This window comes from Lupinus angustifolius, chromosome LG11 (genome assembly GCF_001865875.1).
Source record: "Lupinus angustifolius cultivar Tanjil chromosome LG11, LupAngTanjil_v1.0, whole genome shotgun sequence".
NCBI classification, from domain to species: domain Eukaryota; kingdom Viridiplantae; phylum Streptophyta; class Magnoliopsida; order Fabales; family Fabaceae; genus Lupinus; species Lupinus angustifolius.
In genome coordinates this window covers 34721605-34740848 of record NC_032019.1, presented here as the reverse complement: position 1 = coordinate 34740848, position 19244 = coordinate 34721605, and the positions used below count along the sequence as shown (strand labels likewise).

At 31.7% G+C, this 19244-nt stretch overlaps 1 protein-coding gene across 10 annotated transcripts; it reads left to right on the top strand.

The window, feature by feature from the left end:
* LOC109360776 (ethylene-responsive transcription factor-like protein At4g13040) lies at nucleotides 12215-18499 on the top strand. 10 transcript variants are annotated; one of them, XM_019605886.1, is made up of 7 exons: nucleotides 12215-12468; nucleotides 13395-13527; nucleotides 13660-13811; nucleotides 15389-15473; nucleotides 16674-16857; nucleotides 17840-17961; nucleotides 18050-18499. In XM_019605886.1, the coding sequence occupies exons 2-7, from the start codon at nucleotides 13485-13487 to the stop codon at nucleotides 18169-18171; spliced, it is 708 nt and encodes a 235-aa protein (XP_019461431.1). In that variant the 5' UTR covers nucleotides 12215-12468; nucleotides 13395-13484; the 3' UTR covers nucleotides 18172-18499. The 10 variants fall into 10 exon arrangements, with proteins under 10 accessions (XP_019461431.1, XP_019461430.1, XP_019461438.1 ...); XM_019605885.1 differs by having other exon boundaries at nucleotides 12215-12474; XM_019605893.1 differs by having other exon boundaries at nucleotides 12218-12474; nucleotides 13660-13772.

Genomic DNA, 19244 nt, shown 5'->3' with positions numbered 1-19244 from the left:
AATTAATTACTAACATAATTTATCATTTGGAGAAAATGCAACAATGAAATATAAATTACATGTATAATCACCACCAGAATAATCGTTGATAGAAAAAAAGACATCATTAACATAATTCGTCAATGAGATAAAAGACATCACCACCATGATGTCGTTTGGTGAGAAAAGAACTTCGTGGTATATCATAATTATGACTGGGAAAAAGTTAGTGCTATTATAATTCAATGGGAAAAAATGTAATACCATAATCATGGAGAGAAATGTTGTCGATGGGAAAAAAATTACTAGATAATTCATCAAGGAGATCAAATACATTTAGAATGATCATTAGTGAAGAGTAACCAATATATATATATAACAAAAAAACAGAATGGTATATTAGAGCATCCTAGTATTTATTTATTTGGATAATTGTACATAAAATTTGGAATTGTTATTATGTTGAAAAAAATAAAATAAATATTAACGAGAATGTGATTAACAAATGGAAATAACTAATCGAAGTTTTGAATTTACAAGACCTCTGTAGCATAATAGTGACTGGATAGGTCACAAAAGGTGAACCTACTCTAATACTATATACATATTGAGGATAATAAAAGTTGACCAAACCCCAAATTTAATACTACTAAGCATATCTCTAATTCGTAAAGAATTAATCCTTTCTGGAGTATATGACAGTTCATCAAGTGTTGTTCTCATGAATCAAACCATTAACTTTTTAATCATTTTGAATATATCACTGTACTAATCAATAATATTATATAATTGCAACGTGAGTGGTTTGAAATTACAATCCACTTCATTGTTGGATTATCACCCTCCACCTCAATCCTTGTGTTTGAATAATCATCCTCTTTTCCCACTAAATGATGACTTCCTTGGAATTAGGATAATACTTTAATAGCAAGTTTTTATGATTTGTATTGTAATTTATTTATGAATTTAATATGTATATATTAGTAGTATAAATATTAATTTTATTATCAAAAAGTCATTTATTGTTCACATGTTAATTATAGTTTATTCTCAAACAAAAATAATACAAATCAATAATGAATAATATATCAATTGTATAAAAAATTTATACTAACGATGCATCGAAGTTACGATCTTTATTTATTAATCTCATTTCTCTGGAGTCTGGAACAAAATCAATAGAGTCTTTAACCCAACATTTTATGTAGCATGTGGTACAAAGATGCATCACATATTATTCTAATATAATAGACGATGATGACCACACGTCACATAAAAGAACGTTTAACAGTTTTTATTTTTAATTATTTTAAGTAAAATAATTTGAAAAACTAACAAAATTTATATTTACTTATAATATTTTTATATTGTCCGTAAAAAATTTATAAACAATTAATATATTGGTTGCTATCACTCATTTGTATTACTTATTCAAGAGTTAATAATTAATTAAATATAAATAAAAAATATTTTAACAATGTATAAAAATCTGTTAGTGCAAACATTTTTTTCTCGTGTATTCAAAAGACCACAATGCTTATTTATATGGGTGGCAATCTATCCAATCACCGTTTCGTCGGTGCCCTTCCGTTTACTACCAACCAACTCATCCTATTAATAATTTCTCTTGCCCTCTACAATCTCTTAAATGACTATTCTGTCCCAATATTATCTTCTTTTAAACCAACCATTCTTTATGGTCAATTCTCCTTTTTCTCCTTTAACTTATTGCACAAACAAATAATTATGTAGGTTTTATTTATGAGTTAGGAGTAAAAGAGAATGAGAAAGATCAAATAGTTAAGAAATGGAGGAATGAATGAGAAAGGAAGATAATTATCTCTATTGTTTGGGAGTATGAAATTCAGATAAGGGGTGATAAATTGATGATAAGGTTAGAGTTTTTTATTTATTTTTCCTTTACAAATATAATTAACAATGAGAAATGAACAATAATATATAATTATATAATTTTACTAAAATATTTAGTTACTTTTACATTTTGGAGTTGTTTGCAGGTTGAGTTTTGGAGGGGAATTAAGAGAAATAGAATACTTGAGAGGTATGAAATACACTGGTGAGATGACTCTAAAGTCTTCCATTTTTCTTCATTCTCCTCTAAAACTCAACTCTCAAACATACCATTTGTCTTCAGAAAAACCTCAAATTAAGGAATTATAAAAATAGACACACTAAGAAGTTTTAGAGGGTGAAAAACTCTCAAAAACCTTGTCCTCTCAAATAAGAGAAGACTTTCTAAAGTCATCACTTTCATTTTCCTCCAAAATCACTCCTAAACAAAGCCTAAATACATAACATTATGCTTTTACTTATGAGAAAAATCTAAGTTTAAGTAATCTTACAAGCTTAATAATGTGTCACTCTTCTTTTTCTTTTAAGAGAAAAAAAATGTACTAATGTATGAGTTTTATACACTATTATTGTAACATCCACAATTCATATTTAATTATCATTGAATCTTAAAAAAAACAAGTAATTCAAATGAATGATAAATAATGTAATGATTATAATACATAAATTGATCATACTTCAATTTCATGTGAGGATAGTTATTCCACTTAATATCATATAAGAATTTATCTCATTCAACTAGTAAAAATATAAATGTGTATTGTTTTATTTAATTTTAGAAATATTTTTGTAGAAAATAATTAAATATGATACATGTCATGATCTTATTAGCTAGATAAGATAGCCTATCTCCTTATACCAAAATATACATTATTCATATCACATTACATGAGACTTAGACACTTAAACCAATTATGTTTCCATCATATTCCAATTTATGAATGAGTTTTGGTGTGAAATACCTTAATGAAGAGACTTTCACATTAAACTCAAATCAATAACTTTAATCATACTTCTAAACTAACAAATCTGATTTTTAAATTGAAAATTCAAGACAAATTAATGCAAAAAGAAGATACTTAATTCAAAAAAATCATTTGTTTAAAAGTCAAATACAAAACATTTTATTTTGTAAAAATAAAAATCATTTCCAAACAAAGAAAATCATTGATAGCAAAGTAAAAATTATTATCTGAAAAACTATTTATTGCTAAGTTTTTTTAGGGCGAGTGGTTAATTACTTTTTTTCAAATCACTTTTAACACCCAGAATTTGATTTAGCGCAAATGCTATATACTCACATGTTGGGATGAGTATAAGTCGAGTTGGACGGGTAAAAACTTATCACTTATTTAACCTTAAATGTTAGTCAAGTCATTTTTTGAATCTGGACCCGACTCTAGGTAACCCGACTCTAAATGACGATTGAGTCGGTTTTTGAATCTAGACCCGACCCTAGACCCGATTAAATATAATGCATACTTATTTTAGATAAAATCTTTCATTAATTTAACATATAAAATGATATATGTATATATATTGTTAATCTTGTATATAACATGAAAAATTAGAGAATTAATTATAATTTCAACCAAATATGTATCATTATTTTGTACACAATTGAATAGAGACACATATAAACATGAGAATGAATGACCATTGGACGGGTCGAGTTATACTTGTCCTATACCCGATGAGATTTGACATTATTCAAACCATGCCAGATGAGTATGAAGGGTCGGGTCCTGCTCCCCATACTCAAATGTACAATGATACAACTTTTAGTTTATTCATTTTTAGTACTATCAATAGTATTCTTTCACCCTAGGACTAAGAAATTAATTCCTTTCAGGATGCTAATTGCTCATCCCATAAATGTCTTCATTGTTTGTTTGATCATTTTTAATAATATTTTGATAAAAATAAATCATTTTCATAAAAAACTAATGTTAAATAAAAAATGGCTAATATGACCGGTGTTGTTTAAATTAAAATAAAACATTATAATATAAGTGATGTATCTTACTGATATATGGACCGATTCACTAGTTAAACCGACTTATATGTTTTTCATAACACTAACAAAAAATATCCCTATCAAATATTTATGCAAATATATGTAATATAAGTAATTTAATATATGTAACATGTTGAATTTATAACCATTTATTAATAAAATACCACTATGTATTATGTTTAGTAAAATAGTAAAATTATTTAATGTAGGTAATAAAATTTATCAAACATCTTAAATCTCAAATTACACAAACGTACTACCTAGGCAATTCCTATCATTATTGTATTTAAGAGTTAACCAAGGAAATGATAGAGGAGAATGATATGATATGAAATGAAGTGGAAAAAAATAAAGAATTTATTGTTTATTTTATTTTTAACAAACAAATTAACGGTCCTTTTGTTTTAGCTTTGGAAAACGATTTTTCAATGGGTTTGGTCAAAAAGATTTATACAAAATTACAAACAATTTTGTAATTTTGGTGCACGTGCTTCATTGATCCAAGGCCTGACTGAGATTGCTTCCACATTTGATGCACAAATCTGACCGAGCTAACTCTGCATCTGGTGCATGATCTTGACCGAGCCAGCACTGCATCTGGTGCATGATCCTGACCGAGCCAACTCTGCATCTGGTGCATCCTATCAATCCTGAGTTGTCTGATTCATGGTATGCAAATATCCAAGGAAAACTCTACCAATAAAATGTTCACATGAGCATAAAGTTGCAAGTAGTTTAAGTAATGTAATTTAATATCCCCCATCAAGCTTGAGAGTGGATATTCACCACTCCAAGCTTGGACAATAAGTGTAGAAAAACATAGGGATCTGAGGCCTTAGTTAATAGGTCTGCAATTTGTTGTTCAGAGCTAATAAGAAGCAAATGATAGTGCTTGTTTTGTAGTCTTTCCCTAGCAACATGACAATCAATTTCTATATGTTTTGTCCTCTTATAGAAGACATGATTAGCAGCAATATACCTTGCTGAGTTATTGTCACAATAAAGGATTGCAGGTTGTTTAAAAGGAATTAGAAAATCAGTAAGTAAGTAGGTAAGCCATTGTACCTCACATGATGCAATTGCCAAAGCTCGATATTCAGCTTCTGTGGAAGATCTTGACACAGTGTTTTGCTTCTTGGGCTTCCAAGAGATAAGAGAATCACCTAAGAACATACAATAACCAGAAATGGATCTCCTTGTATCAGGGCAGGCTGCCGAGTCTGAATCAGTGAATCCCTTAAGATTATCATGGATGTACCAGAATAAAACAACCCCTGACCAGGGTTGCTTTTGATGTAACGAAAGACTCTTATCATAACTTTGTAATGGTTTATAGTAGGGGCAACCATAAATTGGCTTAGTTGTTGAATATAAAAGCCTAAGTTAGGCCTAGTATTTGTCAAATAAAGAAACCTTCCAACCAGTTGTCTAGAAGTGACAGGGTCATGAAACAAGTTGCTGTCATTTTGATGGAGATGGGTGTTTTTGATCATAGGAGTGGTAACAGGTTTGGATTCCAAGAACCCCGTGTCAAGCAATAAGTCCAATGCATACTTTTTTGGCACAAAGTTATGCCTAGCTTAGATCTTGCCACTTCCAAACCCAAGAAATATTTTAAGGCACCCAAATCCTTGATTTTAAAATTGTCATCAATGTGTTTCTTGACAAAATTGATTTCAGAATCATCATTACCAGCTAAGATTAAATCATCAACATATATCAATAAGGCAGTAAATTTGTTATACATGGTTTTTGTAAATAGGGAATGATCATGTGAAGATTGCTTATAGCCTAAGGAAGTCAGGGCAGTGGACAATTTTGCAAAACATTATCTGCGGGCCTGCTTTAATCCATAAAGAGATTTATTCAATTTACATACAAGGTTAGGCGTAGAGCATTGAACACCTTGAGGTAAAGACATGTAAACATTCTTATTCAAATCACCATGTAAAAATGCATTATTAACGTCAAGTTATTGAAGGGACCAACCTTGACTAGCAGCCAAGGCTAGTAGGAGTCTCACTATGGTAAGCTTGACCACATGAGCAAATGTTTCATAATAATCCAAGCCTTACGTTTGATTATATCCTTTGGCAACAAGTCTGGCCTTGTGCCTTTGGATGCTGCCATCATAATTAAACTTGAGCTTGTAAACCCATTTAGATCCAATAGTTCTTTTATCAGGGGGAGAGGGACAAGAGTCCAAGTGTTATTACATGCTAAGGCTGCAAGTTCATCCTGCATAGTCTAGATCCAGTCTTTGGACTTGATAGCTTGGTTAAAAGTCTTTGGCTCTATGCGTGAGCAAATGGTGAAGGAGTAATGTGAGTATGAGGGAGACATGGCTCGATAGGATAGGACATGATGTAATGGATATTTGATGTTGTTGCTGGTAGGAGACGTTTTTGACTTAATAGACTACAATGATAATCTCTTAAGTAGGTTGGTGGGTGAGTGATTCTGTGAGACCTTATGATAGAAGGCTCTAAAGGTGAGTCATGGGCAGGTGATGGATCTTGAGAATGCTGGAGGGTAGGAACTGTCTCAGGTACTATTGATGTAAAAGGTCTTTCCTGAATAACATGTCGGTCAAAGATGAACTCATGATTATTCTTGGTGCAGGTAGGAGTTGCATCTGTGTTAGTATGTGTGTTCTGAGGCTTATAAGGAAAAATATGTTCATAAAACACAACATTTCTAGAGAGGTGTATACTTCTATTTGAGAGGTCAAGAACAATGTAACCCCTTGTACCTGGTTTGTAACCAAGGAAGGAACACTTTCTTGCTCTAGGATCCAATTTGGTCCTTTGAGCAGTTAGAGTAGAGGCAAAGCAAAGGCTGCCAAAAACTCTTGAGTGGTTAAGGGTAGGAGGTTTGTTGAATAGAGTCTCAAAATGGGATTTAAGCCCTAGAGTAGCAGTAGGCAATAGGTTTATAAGATAAACAACATGAAGCACATCATAACCCAATAATAGGTAGGTAAATTAGAATGAAAGAGCAAAGTTCTTGTTGTATTCAGTATGTGTCTATGTTTCCTTTCAAATATGGAGTTCTGCTCAGGTATTTCAATGCATGATGTTTGATGAATAATGCCTAACTTAGAATAGTAATCTTGCATCATGAATTCTTCCCCATTGTCACTCCTAATAGTCTTGACCTTAAGGCTAAATTGAGTATGCACCATTTGTATGAAATTGTCTATCAGATTCCTAGTGCTAGCCTTAGTTGTCATGAGAAAAACCCAAGTATATTTGCTAAAGTCATCACCTATAGTAAGAAAATATTTGTCTCCATGTATGGTAGAGACATTTAAAGGTCCCCAAATGTCCATATGGACAAGTTCAAAGGGGTGTGAAGTGTGTGCATTGCTTTTAGGAAAAGATAGTTTGGTATGCTTTCCTAAACGACAAAAATCACACACCTTATCAGGATTATACTTCACATAAGGAAAACACTTGCAAATATTGTCAAGAATGTAATTTGAGGGATGTCCTAATCTAAAATGTCATAGATCAAAATAAGATAAACTTTCCCTTTGTAAAGAAGTAATAGTATGCAAAGTATCATTAGATTGAGGATTCTTGGTTAATATGTAAAGATTGTTGTGCATTTCAGCATGTCCAATCATTCTCGAGGTAGTCATATCCTAGATGAGACAAGAAACCTCATAAAAAACAAGCTTGCATTTAAGGGAAGAGGTAAGCTTGTGAACAAAAACTAAATTGTATTTAAAACCAGGGATAAACAACACATCATACATAACAAGATGGTCAAAAAAAGCCACAGTTCCTAAGTGTTCTGCCTTAATGGTGATATTATTAGGGAGTTTAACAAAAAATGGTTTAATGGTTTTGTAAGTTATAAAGTTTGATAAAATGTTAGTGACGTGATCTGTAGCTCCACTATCTAGAATCCAAGCTTGATTAGGAAGGGTGTTACGTGATATGTAGCCACCATCTGCATTGTTAGCCTCATGGCTAATCTGATTGATCATATGGTCATTGTTGATGCTCAACTGGGCATGTTTTGAATGGTTTGCACTTGCTGAAGTTCTTGCATGCTCAACATTGTCCTGAATAGTCTTATATTCCTGGTCCACTAATTGTAAGCTATTGACCGCATTGGTTCCCTTTGATTTGGACTTGAGGTTTGGAGGGAATCCATGCTTGAAGTAACAAGTTTCTGTGGTATGACCTTCCTTGCTGCAAAAGGTGCATAGTTTGTTGTTGTTAGGAGTGCCATAATTTATTGTATTTGCTTGAAATCTCCTACCACCTCCTCTATTATTGGAATTAGCCCCAACTCTCATGTTGTTTTTAATGAATTGAGGCTTCCATGTTTGGTAAGTGTTGATATTATTCAATGTGGTTTTGCTCTGATCATTCTTGGCTCCTTCTTGTTTTCTTTCTTGCTGAATTACCAAAGAGAAAACCTTGTTGATGAGAGGCAATGATTCCATTAAAAGGATATGAGTTTTGATTGTATTGTACTGATCATTGAGTCCCTTTAGCACACATATGACATATTCTGAGTCTCTATAATTTCTGACAATCTTTACAAAATCACAAGTGCATTTGTTTGTGCAAATGCAGGTTGGCATAGGCCTTAATGAATTGAGTTCTTCCCATAGGATCTTAACATCAGTGAAATATGTGGAAACATCCATTTCTCCTTGTTAGATAGAGTGTAATTCTTGAAGCAAATCAGAGGTTTTAAAATAGTCACCCTTTGAAAATATTTCTTTAAGATCAAGCAGTTCTTGTGAATTATCTATATAGACTATGCTTTGTGCTATTTGTGTGCTTAAAGACCTTGTGATCCAAGAGATTACCATGGTGTTGCACCTTTCCCAGGCATCAAATACTGCATCTGTTTCTTGTGGAGTCCTTATTATCCCATTGACGAACTTAAATTTGTTTTTTGATGAGAGTGCTCTCCTCATTGCTCTACTCCAATTATGATAGTTCGTGCCATTTAATGGTGGTGGCACTAATATTGCTCCTGGACTCTCTCCTAGATGAAGGTAATAAGGGCTCCTTGGATCCTGTGATGTATCAATGCTTTGTTGTGAATGTTGTGTTTGGTTTGATTCAACCTCCATTTTGTTGATTGAGGCATGCGATGTAATTGAGTGTATGAATATTGAGAATGATAGAATGATGGTGCAACAAAGCTATCAATTTGAGAACTCTGATACCATATTGTTTTTAGAAGAGAAGATAGATGTGTGAAGAATGTACTTTCATTGATTGATTATAAAGATACATTGATGTTCCTTATATATACGATGACTTGTTATGCAAGTAACATAACTAACTAACTAACTAACCATCTTAACAAACTAGAAAACACATGCTCTATATTAATTAAGCATGTGTTAAATGTGCAATAAGAAAACTCTACTGCAACCATCATTCATTGAGCTAATGCCTGACTGAGATTGCTTCCACATCTAATGCACAAATCTGACCGAGCCAACTCTGCATCTGGTGCATGATCCTGACCGAGCCAGCTCTGCATCTGGTGCATCCTATCAAGCCCGTGTTGTTTGATTCATGGTCTGCAAATATCCAAGGAAAACTCCACCAGTAAAATGTTCACATGATCATACAGTTTGCAAGTAGTTTAAGTAAAGTAATTTAATAGTTTGGTTACAAGCTTCTAAGGCAATTTGACCTTTTAAAGTAATTTTGAATTGTTTGTATAATATTATAAAAACAATATTTTTTGTTATGAAAATAATATTAAAGATACTTATCAAAATCATGTTTGATAAAGGAAGGTTCTTCTTTTAATCACATTAAAAATTAATAACGTAAATTACTTTCATTATATTTTTTTTGAAAATAATGTTAGCTAATAATTTATTTTAAAAATACTTCAAATCATATAGATAAAAAATATCATTAAAAAACTTAGCATGGACTTGTATGCAGTAAAGTGATAAGTGTTAATAAGAAGAAAAATGAAAATCAAGTATTCAATTTTATAGAAAATAATCTATGCACTCAGCGTAAACATTTAATGTGCTGTACATTTTTTGTTATTTAATTGATTCGTGTTTCGCTATATGTAGGTAACATCCAAAATTTTATCTCTAAAAAGTATATTAAGTTAATTATGTTTCTCAAATATGACGAATTTTGTAAAAAACATATGATATTGAGTTCTCTTTTCTCTTTCTTAAAAACTGTTTTGGCATAAGCTATTATTTTTAGATTCTCAAATAAACGTTTTTCCCACAATCATTTTTTACTAGAAGTCAAACAAAATTATTTTAAAATATCAAAAGCTAATTTCAAAGTAAAAGCGTTCTTTTTGGAATTTATGCGAAAATAAAGCCGCTCTAAGTGAAATCATTCAAAATCCTAAAATTCTTTTCCCCAAACTTTAGAATCAATGTAATGAAAACCTTGCTTATATTAAATAACCTTGCTTATGTTAAGTAAGATATTGCTTATCTTAAATAACCATTCATTCCATCCCTCCAAACAATGGAAAAAAAAATAGGAGTGTAACATTTCCGTTAGATTTTTGTGTGCAATTCATGACCTAATCGGATAGAAGGACAATTTCCGATCGGTTCAATACGTTTAATGTTGAATTTATGTGTATGAACTAACCATAAACAATTTGGTTTGGTTCCACAACTTGCTTATTTTTTTAAATCCTGCAAAACTACACTCCCAAACAAAGTCTAGGGAATCGTTTGTTCATTTCAACCACTATTTTAGCTAACAAACTAATATTTATACTCCAATATTTCAAACACAATTCATATGCATAATTACATAATACAAATTAAAACAATTCATATATATAAATTAACTTGACAAAAGACTAGTAATGAAAATGATGAAATAATAATGTCAACAAGGTAATGTTGTATACTTGATTACCATAGTAATATCATATTAATATGTTCTTACTTGTTAAATTATCTAATAGGAAAAATGTTAAGACACTTATATACCATTTCAAGTACAATATAATCAAAGATATTTATGAGAATAAACATATATTTTGGAAAGAAACTAATATAGTGAAATCATCAATATTTTATGCTAACAAAAAAAAACATTTAATTATTAATATACTTGGAACTCTATTGATCATAAGTTAGATTAATTATTAATATACTTGACTACCATGCACTATCACATAACTAAGGAGTTATAAGTAATTACAATTGTAAAAATAAATTTAGTTTTTATAACTTCAAGACAACAATAACAATAAGAATAACTAGAAAGAAATAAAACTTTCATAGAGTATATCAATAATAAAATCAACATATTTAAAGGAGACAAGCTCTAAATAAATATACTTTATCTAGCATGACATTTCCTTTACTCCTTTTAATAATGAAAATGTTTTTTATAAATGTGTGGTCGGATTCGAATGAGTCCTAAGGCTCTATAATCACAATTTGATATTAAACGGTTCCTTCAAAAAAGAACCAAATCATGAAATGAACTATATTTTATAGATCAATTTGGTTCAATTCCACTAATTTTACGGTTTAAATCGAAACTACTTATACTTAAAAATGACTATCCTTTTAAAGATGCTCCATTCTATACTATTCTTTCAAACTCCTAAAAATAACATTTAAGAGAATGATTAGAACCAAACATAAAACTACTTTATCTCATTTAAAGATTGACTTATCCCATTTTTAATTTTTTTAGAAAAAAGGCATTTAGACGATGAAACATTATTTTATCCCATCCGATTTGTTAATATCACTCATCCAAGGGTGGAGATAATTTGTGTAATTACAAAATATGCTTGCTAATTCATATAGTTTTACTATATGTGAAGGAAAGCCAATATAATTTTAATGTAATAATTATATACTAGTGACAATCCACTTACTCTAAGAGTAAGTTTTTTAAACTTACTCTCCATCTTAACTATCAATTTTAGGAATATCTAATGATTTAGATTTACTCACTAATAAAAACCATCGGATTTCCCTAGAATCAAGATCCATTCATTCATCTTCATTATATATTGTCACAATAAAGATTTATACATAATCATTATATCATCCACCATTCATTCATATTAGTTTTTATTAGGGAGTCTGTATGGTACAACGATAATGTATAAAACTCAATTTCATGTACAAATTATTGACAAAGGGCAATATGGTAAAGCATGAAATCATTAATATACCTAACCTAAGTGATATCTGCTGGGCCTTTAAAGGGCAGCATTGACATTAAACCTAAAATTAAATTACTCAGCAACTAAGTTCTATTTCCATATCTACTTTTCAAACACTTTCTCTCTCTCTATAACCCTTATTATACCATCCCCACCATCACAACCATTCTCTTCAATACAACAACACATCACAAAAGTTTGAGAAATTAAAATTAAAAATAGAAAAAAAAGAAAATTAAATTAAAAAAACAAAAGGTGGTAGATGCATGAGCCACAACACACACAACAATATCTCATAATACCACACTCACCACCTTCTCTTGTTCCAATTTTTATTTTACTTAATTCCTTTCTATACCCTTTTCTCTCAGATTCTCTATCTCTTCTCTTCTCTTCTCTGCTACCACCTTATCTCAACCCCTTTTCAGTTTCAGGTACCATTATTAGCAACAACAATGCCTTCTTTTTATTATTATTGTTCATCTTTTTTAATGGGGTTTGTTTCTTTTGTTATGGTTTTCAAAAGGGTGTTTATTTCACTCTTATATGTTTTATGGGCATTTTTGAGTTGACTAAAAATTTGGTCTTTTTTTTTATGTTGTTTGATTTGTGAGGGTGTGTGTTGGAATTTTGTTTTGAATGTGTGTATTTGGTTTGTGTTGTTGTTTGGTCAAATGGGTTTGTTTTATTTGTTATCATCTCCTTCCAGGAAAGGTGGTAGGTTGATGGGGTTGACTTCAACCCAAAGAGAAAAAAGACTTGGCTTATGTGTGTGGATTTTTTTTTTCTCTATAAATTTTGATTCCATTTATTGTTCTTATTTGTGGGATGTTTCATTTTGATATCAACTTTTTCTTTTGGTAAAAAAATTTTTTTTTCCACATTTAGGAAGTGTTTATAATCCGAGTTTCAACTTAAGGGGTTGATGATACTATCTTCTATGATCCAATTGGATTACTGATTTGAACGATTGATTACAAAGGTTGGTTCTGGACAACAGTGGTTGAAATTGTATCATGAAGAGCATAATCACCTTATTTATACTGAATACCATATTAGTATAAGTCAATGCAGGATCTAGTTCTAAAAGTGTAATTAATGTTTTCCTTGTTTACTGTTAACTTCTGATGATTATACACTTATTATTACTGGTACTATATCTAGGAAAAAAACCATTTTTTATCTTTTTCATAGATCCTTCTAAGATGCCTTTTGCCATAACATTTATAGTAAATTATTTTCTTATGGTATTATAAACTTGATTTCAAATTATGACTATTGAACTGATATAGGAACCATTTCCCCTCCTTCTTATAGGTCTAACTGATAGTTCTCATTTCTATTTATGTTATAGCTACTTTGCCTCTTTTGAAGAAAGAAAGTCGGTGTTATACAAAGTTAATCATTGTACTCTGATGATTTGGTCAGAAGACTAAAACTAACAATGGTAAGCTTGAGAAGACGCAGACTTCTGGGGCTATGTACAGGTAAATGTCGGTAAATATGTTTTATACACTGTGGACAGTTCTTAAGGAAACAATATTCTTTGCAGTCTACTATTATGAGTTGTACCTCACACTTAACTGAGATTAATTACCAATATTCTTTGACTTTTGCAGGAAGCAGTTCCTTTGTTACTCCTCTTCCTCTATATTGTGAGAATCTACCTGGTTCCGAAAGTGCAGCTCGGCATGCTAAGCCTAAGAGTGAACAGTCTGTGGTTTCAGATCATGCAAGCATCCTGGACAGTGTAGGAATGCGATTACTACTAGTAAATAATTATCTGCATGTTTTTGAAGCACCCTTTTTATATTCTATTAAGATAGTTCTGAGGTTGTTGGTCTTCAACTCTTCGTTATATCTGTTTAGATTTCCCCTCCATCTATTTAGCATTCTACTTCAATGAGCTAGGTACCAAAATCATTTATACAATTAGTCTCTAATCTCTCAAATGATGATGGACTTTCATTTTATTTTGTCTTTCCTGCATTTCTGCAAATTCAACTGGAACATCGGGTTAGGAAGCAACTTTGGTGTCAGCTTTGATATTTCTTACTTCATTTGAGAATATTTAAACATTAGAGAACTCGACAAATGAGAGTTTACTAATTCAACTTCAAGACTAACAGCTTTCCATAAATAATATACTCTGATTACAATCATTCACCAGTAGATGTTTTACTGTCTCAATCCTCCCGTAATGAGTATGTCCAATAGCTTACAGGTTGGACAATTGCCCTGTTTTCTTTGCTCCTAGAATTTGGTTAGTTGATTGGGTAAACTTGATGGTCCAACTCTTCCATTTTAATCATTTGAAAGTTCACAAACTAATGTCGGAAGGTGAGTGGTAGCTAGAATTTCATCATGCCTTCAAATATGTTAGTTTTTATGGAATGTATTAATTTTCATATATGTATATAGCTACAAAGGTGGCTGCAAAATCTACAAGTTTGCTTCCTTCGCTAATAATTTTTGTTTTTCTATTTTGCTTCATTGTCTCAAAATGACAACTTTTTGCCTGTTATCATGAAGCCTTTCGTGTGCCTTCATCCAACAGCTTAAGCTTTTGGGAGAAATGGTTCACGTCAATGCCTAAGCCTGACAATTCAACCGATTCATATTTGTTAACTGTTTTAGCCTTTTTGAGTAACATGGAGTGGCTTCTAATAGGAATGGAATGCAAAATTTCAGTTTGTGAGAGTAAGATGTAAAAGTGATCATCTCACATACTTTGTTTCCTCGTCTTCCCCAACTACCTTATTTTATTAGAAAATCTTTTTCAATAGTGAACTGCCCACTGAAACTAAGGTTATCTGAGTCTAATTAGCCCCTAGTCTTAAGGCAAGTCTATTGTATCCTTGGATATCTCTGTAATTATCCGAATCTATGTTCCTCATGGACTGAAAACACACTAACTAAAAGACGGAAATATAGATTCTTCTTAGTCTCCCTTTTTCCTTTCTTTCTAATTTAGAATCCTAGCACCCCGACTTCTGGTTCCTTTAGCATTCCCGTTTCTGGTTCCCTGGATAATTTACTCTTGTCTTGCGATCTGTTTTTGCTTTGGTCTATAACAGACACCACCACTAAGCCTTATCGTATAGGTTTTGTGAGGTTGGTTACATTGATCTATCGATGCCATTGGCGTCTATTAATACTAGAATCCAGAAAATTTAGATTGTTTGTCATCTACAGGTTGACCGGCTAGCATTTATTGAACAGATGTGATCATGATAGACGTTTATAAAGTTGATATAATTAGAAAGTTATGCCTATGGTTGTTCTACCTATTATTCATATCATAGACATGCAAAAGTTATACTAAACTCTTCTGTTTATGTTTCCCAGAATACCGTCGCGCAAGAAGAACCAGGATCATCAAATTTGTCTGGTTCTAGTTCATCAAAAGAGCAGCTTATTCAACAAACCACAGGTTGGTTTTTTTAAGAGGCTATCGTTTCCCTTTTGATGTTTATGCCTAATTTATTTTAAAATGACTAAGCTGACCTCTTCGGGTCAGCTTACCAGATCGGTTATTTGAGTTTGTTTATAGATCGAAGTCATCATGTGCAAATATTGTGCATTGTAATTACATTAAAAAACTTGGGCTATACATCACATGTAGGAGGGTCTCTTTGGTAATTAAAAAAATGTATTTGCATAGATTACGTATTAGGTGCATGTGAGAAGTGTTCAGTATTCCAAGTAAGTGACGTGGTGAAGAAATCCCACATTGGAGAGGAAGGATAAGTTGCTGAGCTTTAAGTGGAAAAACCCGTAGACTGATAGACCTAATGCCTTAAGGTTTTGGGTCTAAATATGGTGTCAAACCCACTTATGTGATTCTTTGCTTAGCCCATTGGATGTTGGTTTCCCCGATGTTTGAGCTTCGGGGTCCTAAATCCCCTAATTTATAATGTGTTGTCTTTTTTCCTTTTTTGGTAGAGTTGGTCCTCTTGCAAATCTAATTATATATTTTATCGTGGACCTTACTAGTTTAATGTTATTGCTTAGTAATGTTTAAATGTTTTCCACACATTCCAAATAAATATCTGAATAATCTTATTTAATAGTTTGAGCATTACGAATTAGTTGTCAACAACTGGTTCATTGATCCATCCCATAATTATTCCACATATGGCATTTTAAACATTAATTGCAACAAGTATAATAACGAATAAAATGCATTGTTTTGGAATATCATTTACACAAAAATATTTACAATGAGAATCAATAATTATAAATGAATCTTCTAATGGATATCTTCTAAAGCATATTTGGCATTTGTGACTAATGCAACTGGTGAATGATATGCTGGAATGCGACCTTGGAGTCTTGGACTGTGTGTTCGTAATCTCTTTTACCCATAAATCCATAATCAATCGTGCAATTTGCATGTATGTGGTTTACACAAATAGCCAATGGTCCTTGCTATCATGTAGCTCATCATTGATTAAGAGCCAGAAAGACACCGAACATGGAAATTTTGCGGTGGAGATTTTTCTAACCATACACACATCTTAATTCAGTAGACATGTTAGAGTTTACGTTTTCGTTTTTTATCATAGCGTAGCAATGAACTTCATTCTAGCTTTTTTACTTTTGTATGTCTGTTACTTATTTTTTACCATAGCAGGCCCTCCAGTCAAACGCAGAAAGCGACATAGAAGAAAGAATTGGCAAAATCAAGAACCATGCTTAATGAGAGGTGTCTATTTCAAAAATATGAAGTGGCAAGCAGCAATAAAGGTAGACAAGAAACAGATCCACTTAGGGACTGTTGGGTCACAAGAAGAAGCTGCTCACTTATACGACAGGTAGAACTTTTTAGCGTATTAATATCGGCAATAGACCCCTTTCAATAATTAAGTCATAGTTAGTAAATGGCATGTCAGCTTTGTTTAATAAGCTTCCAATACACTCGGTTTTGTTCTCATCAATTGAGACCCGACAACTTTATGCTATGTAAATCTTTGGGTATCTGTTTCTTACATTTTAGGATTTCCCCCGTTATCTTATTTTACTTTAACTGAGAGAGAAAGGAAGAAGATGGTAGCAACATTCTAAACAAATGACCTATGAGTGAGGTATCTGTAAACAATTCATTTGTGCCAAAAACACAGCTTAAAAAACTAATCTGAAATTCATAATGCACCTACTTTTTTTGTTGCCCCTCTTTATTTAGCCCGAGTGTTTTTCATTAATTCTTTATCTTGCATAATTCCGCCCGAGATGTTGTTAGTTTTGAGATAGGAACATTACTTCTGTAGAAGAATTCGCTAATAGTAGGAGTTAAACAATCTCAAGATGTCTTTGCTTTTATTTCTTACGAAAATAAGTAAGCTACTCCAATTATTTTTATTATATATATGCGTGTTGTTCTCGATGGTTACGATTGACCTATGTATATGATGGCATCTAGTGAAGGCTTTGTTGTTGTTATATGTGCATTTGAGTTTACTTTTCACATAGTTTGGCAACCATTTTCATTGGCAAAGCTATATATAAATAGTTTTAATGCATTGACAAATTTTCACATGCATGTATATCATGGAACTTTTATGTAAGAACATGTCGCTGCTTTGAATATGGTCTAACAACTTGTCACAACTTCGAAGAAAATATTTTGTCGGTACTTGACTCTCTCCAAGAAAATGAGTATAAAGTCTAACAAAATGTGTTCTTACATTACAGGAGGGAAGATTTGGTATCATAATGTTTGTTGTATATGTTCTTATCCACTATATTATGTTTACTATAACCTACTTAGTATGTGTGTATCTCTTTATTTATCTCTAGGGCTGCTTTCATGTGTGGAAGAGAGCCAAATTTCGAGCTTCCCGAAGAAGAGAAGCGGGAACTACGTAACTTCAAATGGGACGAGTTCTTAGCAATGACACGACATGCAATTACTCGCAAAAGTAATCATTTTTCTCTTCGAAACATTTCATATATTGTCCTAGACTACATTGTCCTTAAATCTTAACCGTTCTATACAAAATTTTGCAGAACACAAGAGAAGGCTTAGTCCCGGATCTCTTAACAATCTTGAACTGCCCCCATTGAACAAAGATGATTCGGACACTAAACAAGACTTCACTCCTTGTGAAGATGCTGAGCAAGAAACATAAGTCTCTCGAAAATTATGACTCGGGAATCAAGAGTGACATCGAAAACTTCTAGTTTTAACAGTCCAATTCTACTGCATGCTACATCATTTTTATTGTAGAAAAAGGCAGCATTATGTTTAGACCTTGGTAACATTGTTTATCCTTAAGATATGCAAATTGCAACAGCTGAATCAAATAAAGTGTCCCACGTTAGACATGTTTACTATTATAGGCTGTTGAAATTTTTATCATCAATCTATCACACTAGTGAAAACCAATTTTATTCTTCCATGCAGTATAAATAAAGATGCATGAACATATTTCTAAAGTAGTAAAGTGTTTTGATTTTTGAAGAGCTTCATATTTTAGATAATGTGTTTCATGTTAATATACTGAGATTGTGTAATATTCCATGAAAAAATGGAAGACTCTTCCACACGTGTCAGACATGTCCACGTGGACGGAAGACGTCTCGCTAAGTCAATAGTTAACATTAACTGATGCATATGGATAAAAAGATTAAGATGAGTCCACGTTGAAATTGTTTACTAAATTGATAATTTAAAATTATTAGGGATTAATTCGTTAAGTTCGAAAAACATGATGGACCGAAACGGACAATAATTCCTCTATATTTTACTATGTGTTTCAACAACATAATTCTTGTTGGGTTGCATTCTGATTATAATATTTAAGAAAATATTTTAAAATGGATTTGCCTATGTTTCTGGTTCATTTGTTCCCATCATTGATTAACTTCACAATACTACAACAATAAAGCAAACATGTAACTAAAGTGTTAAAACCTTGTATTTTAATGAACTTGTGATATAAAAGAAAAGTAAATATTCTTGAATTATTAAGAGATGTAATGATAAGAATCAATGCTGTGGTAGAACATAGATTTTGTAATGTATGTATAATATCACATTTTAACTTACCCAAAATAATTATGTTTGAATTATTTCTCAATGCAAACACATTTTTTGGAGCAACACTTGTTCAGAGAAACAACCATCAATCTAAAAAAGATTATTTCCTTACCCATAAGGTGAAGGAATAACCTTTGCAGTAAAAAAAGAAGATGAAAAACA

Excerpts from the sequence above, each read along its gene's own strand:
- LOC109360776 (XM_019605886.1), top strand. The coding sequence starts at position 13,485 with ATGGTAAGCTTGAGAAGACGCAGACTTCTGGGGCTATGTACAG. Across the intron at positions 16,858-17,839 it reads GCTGCTCACTTATACGACAG|GGCTGCTTTCATGTGTGGAA; the intron begins GTAGAACTTTTT and ends ATTTATCTCTAG. Across the intron at positions 17,962-18,049 it reads ACATGCAATTACTCGCAAAA|AACACAAGAGAAGGCTTAGT; the intron begins GTAATCATTTTT and ends AAAATTTTGCAG.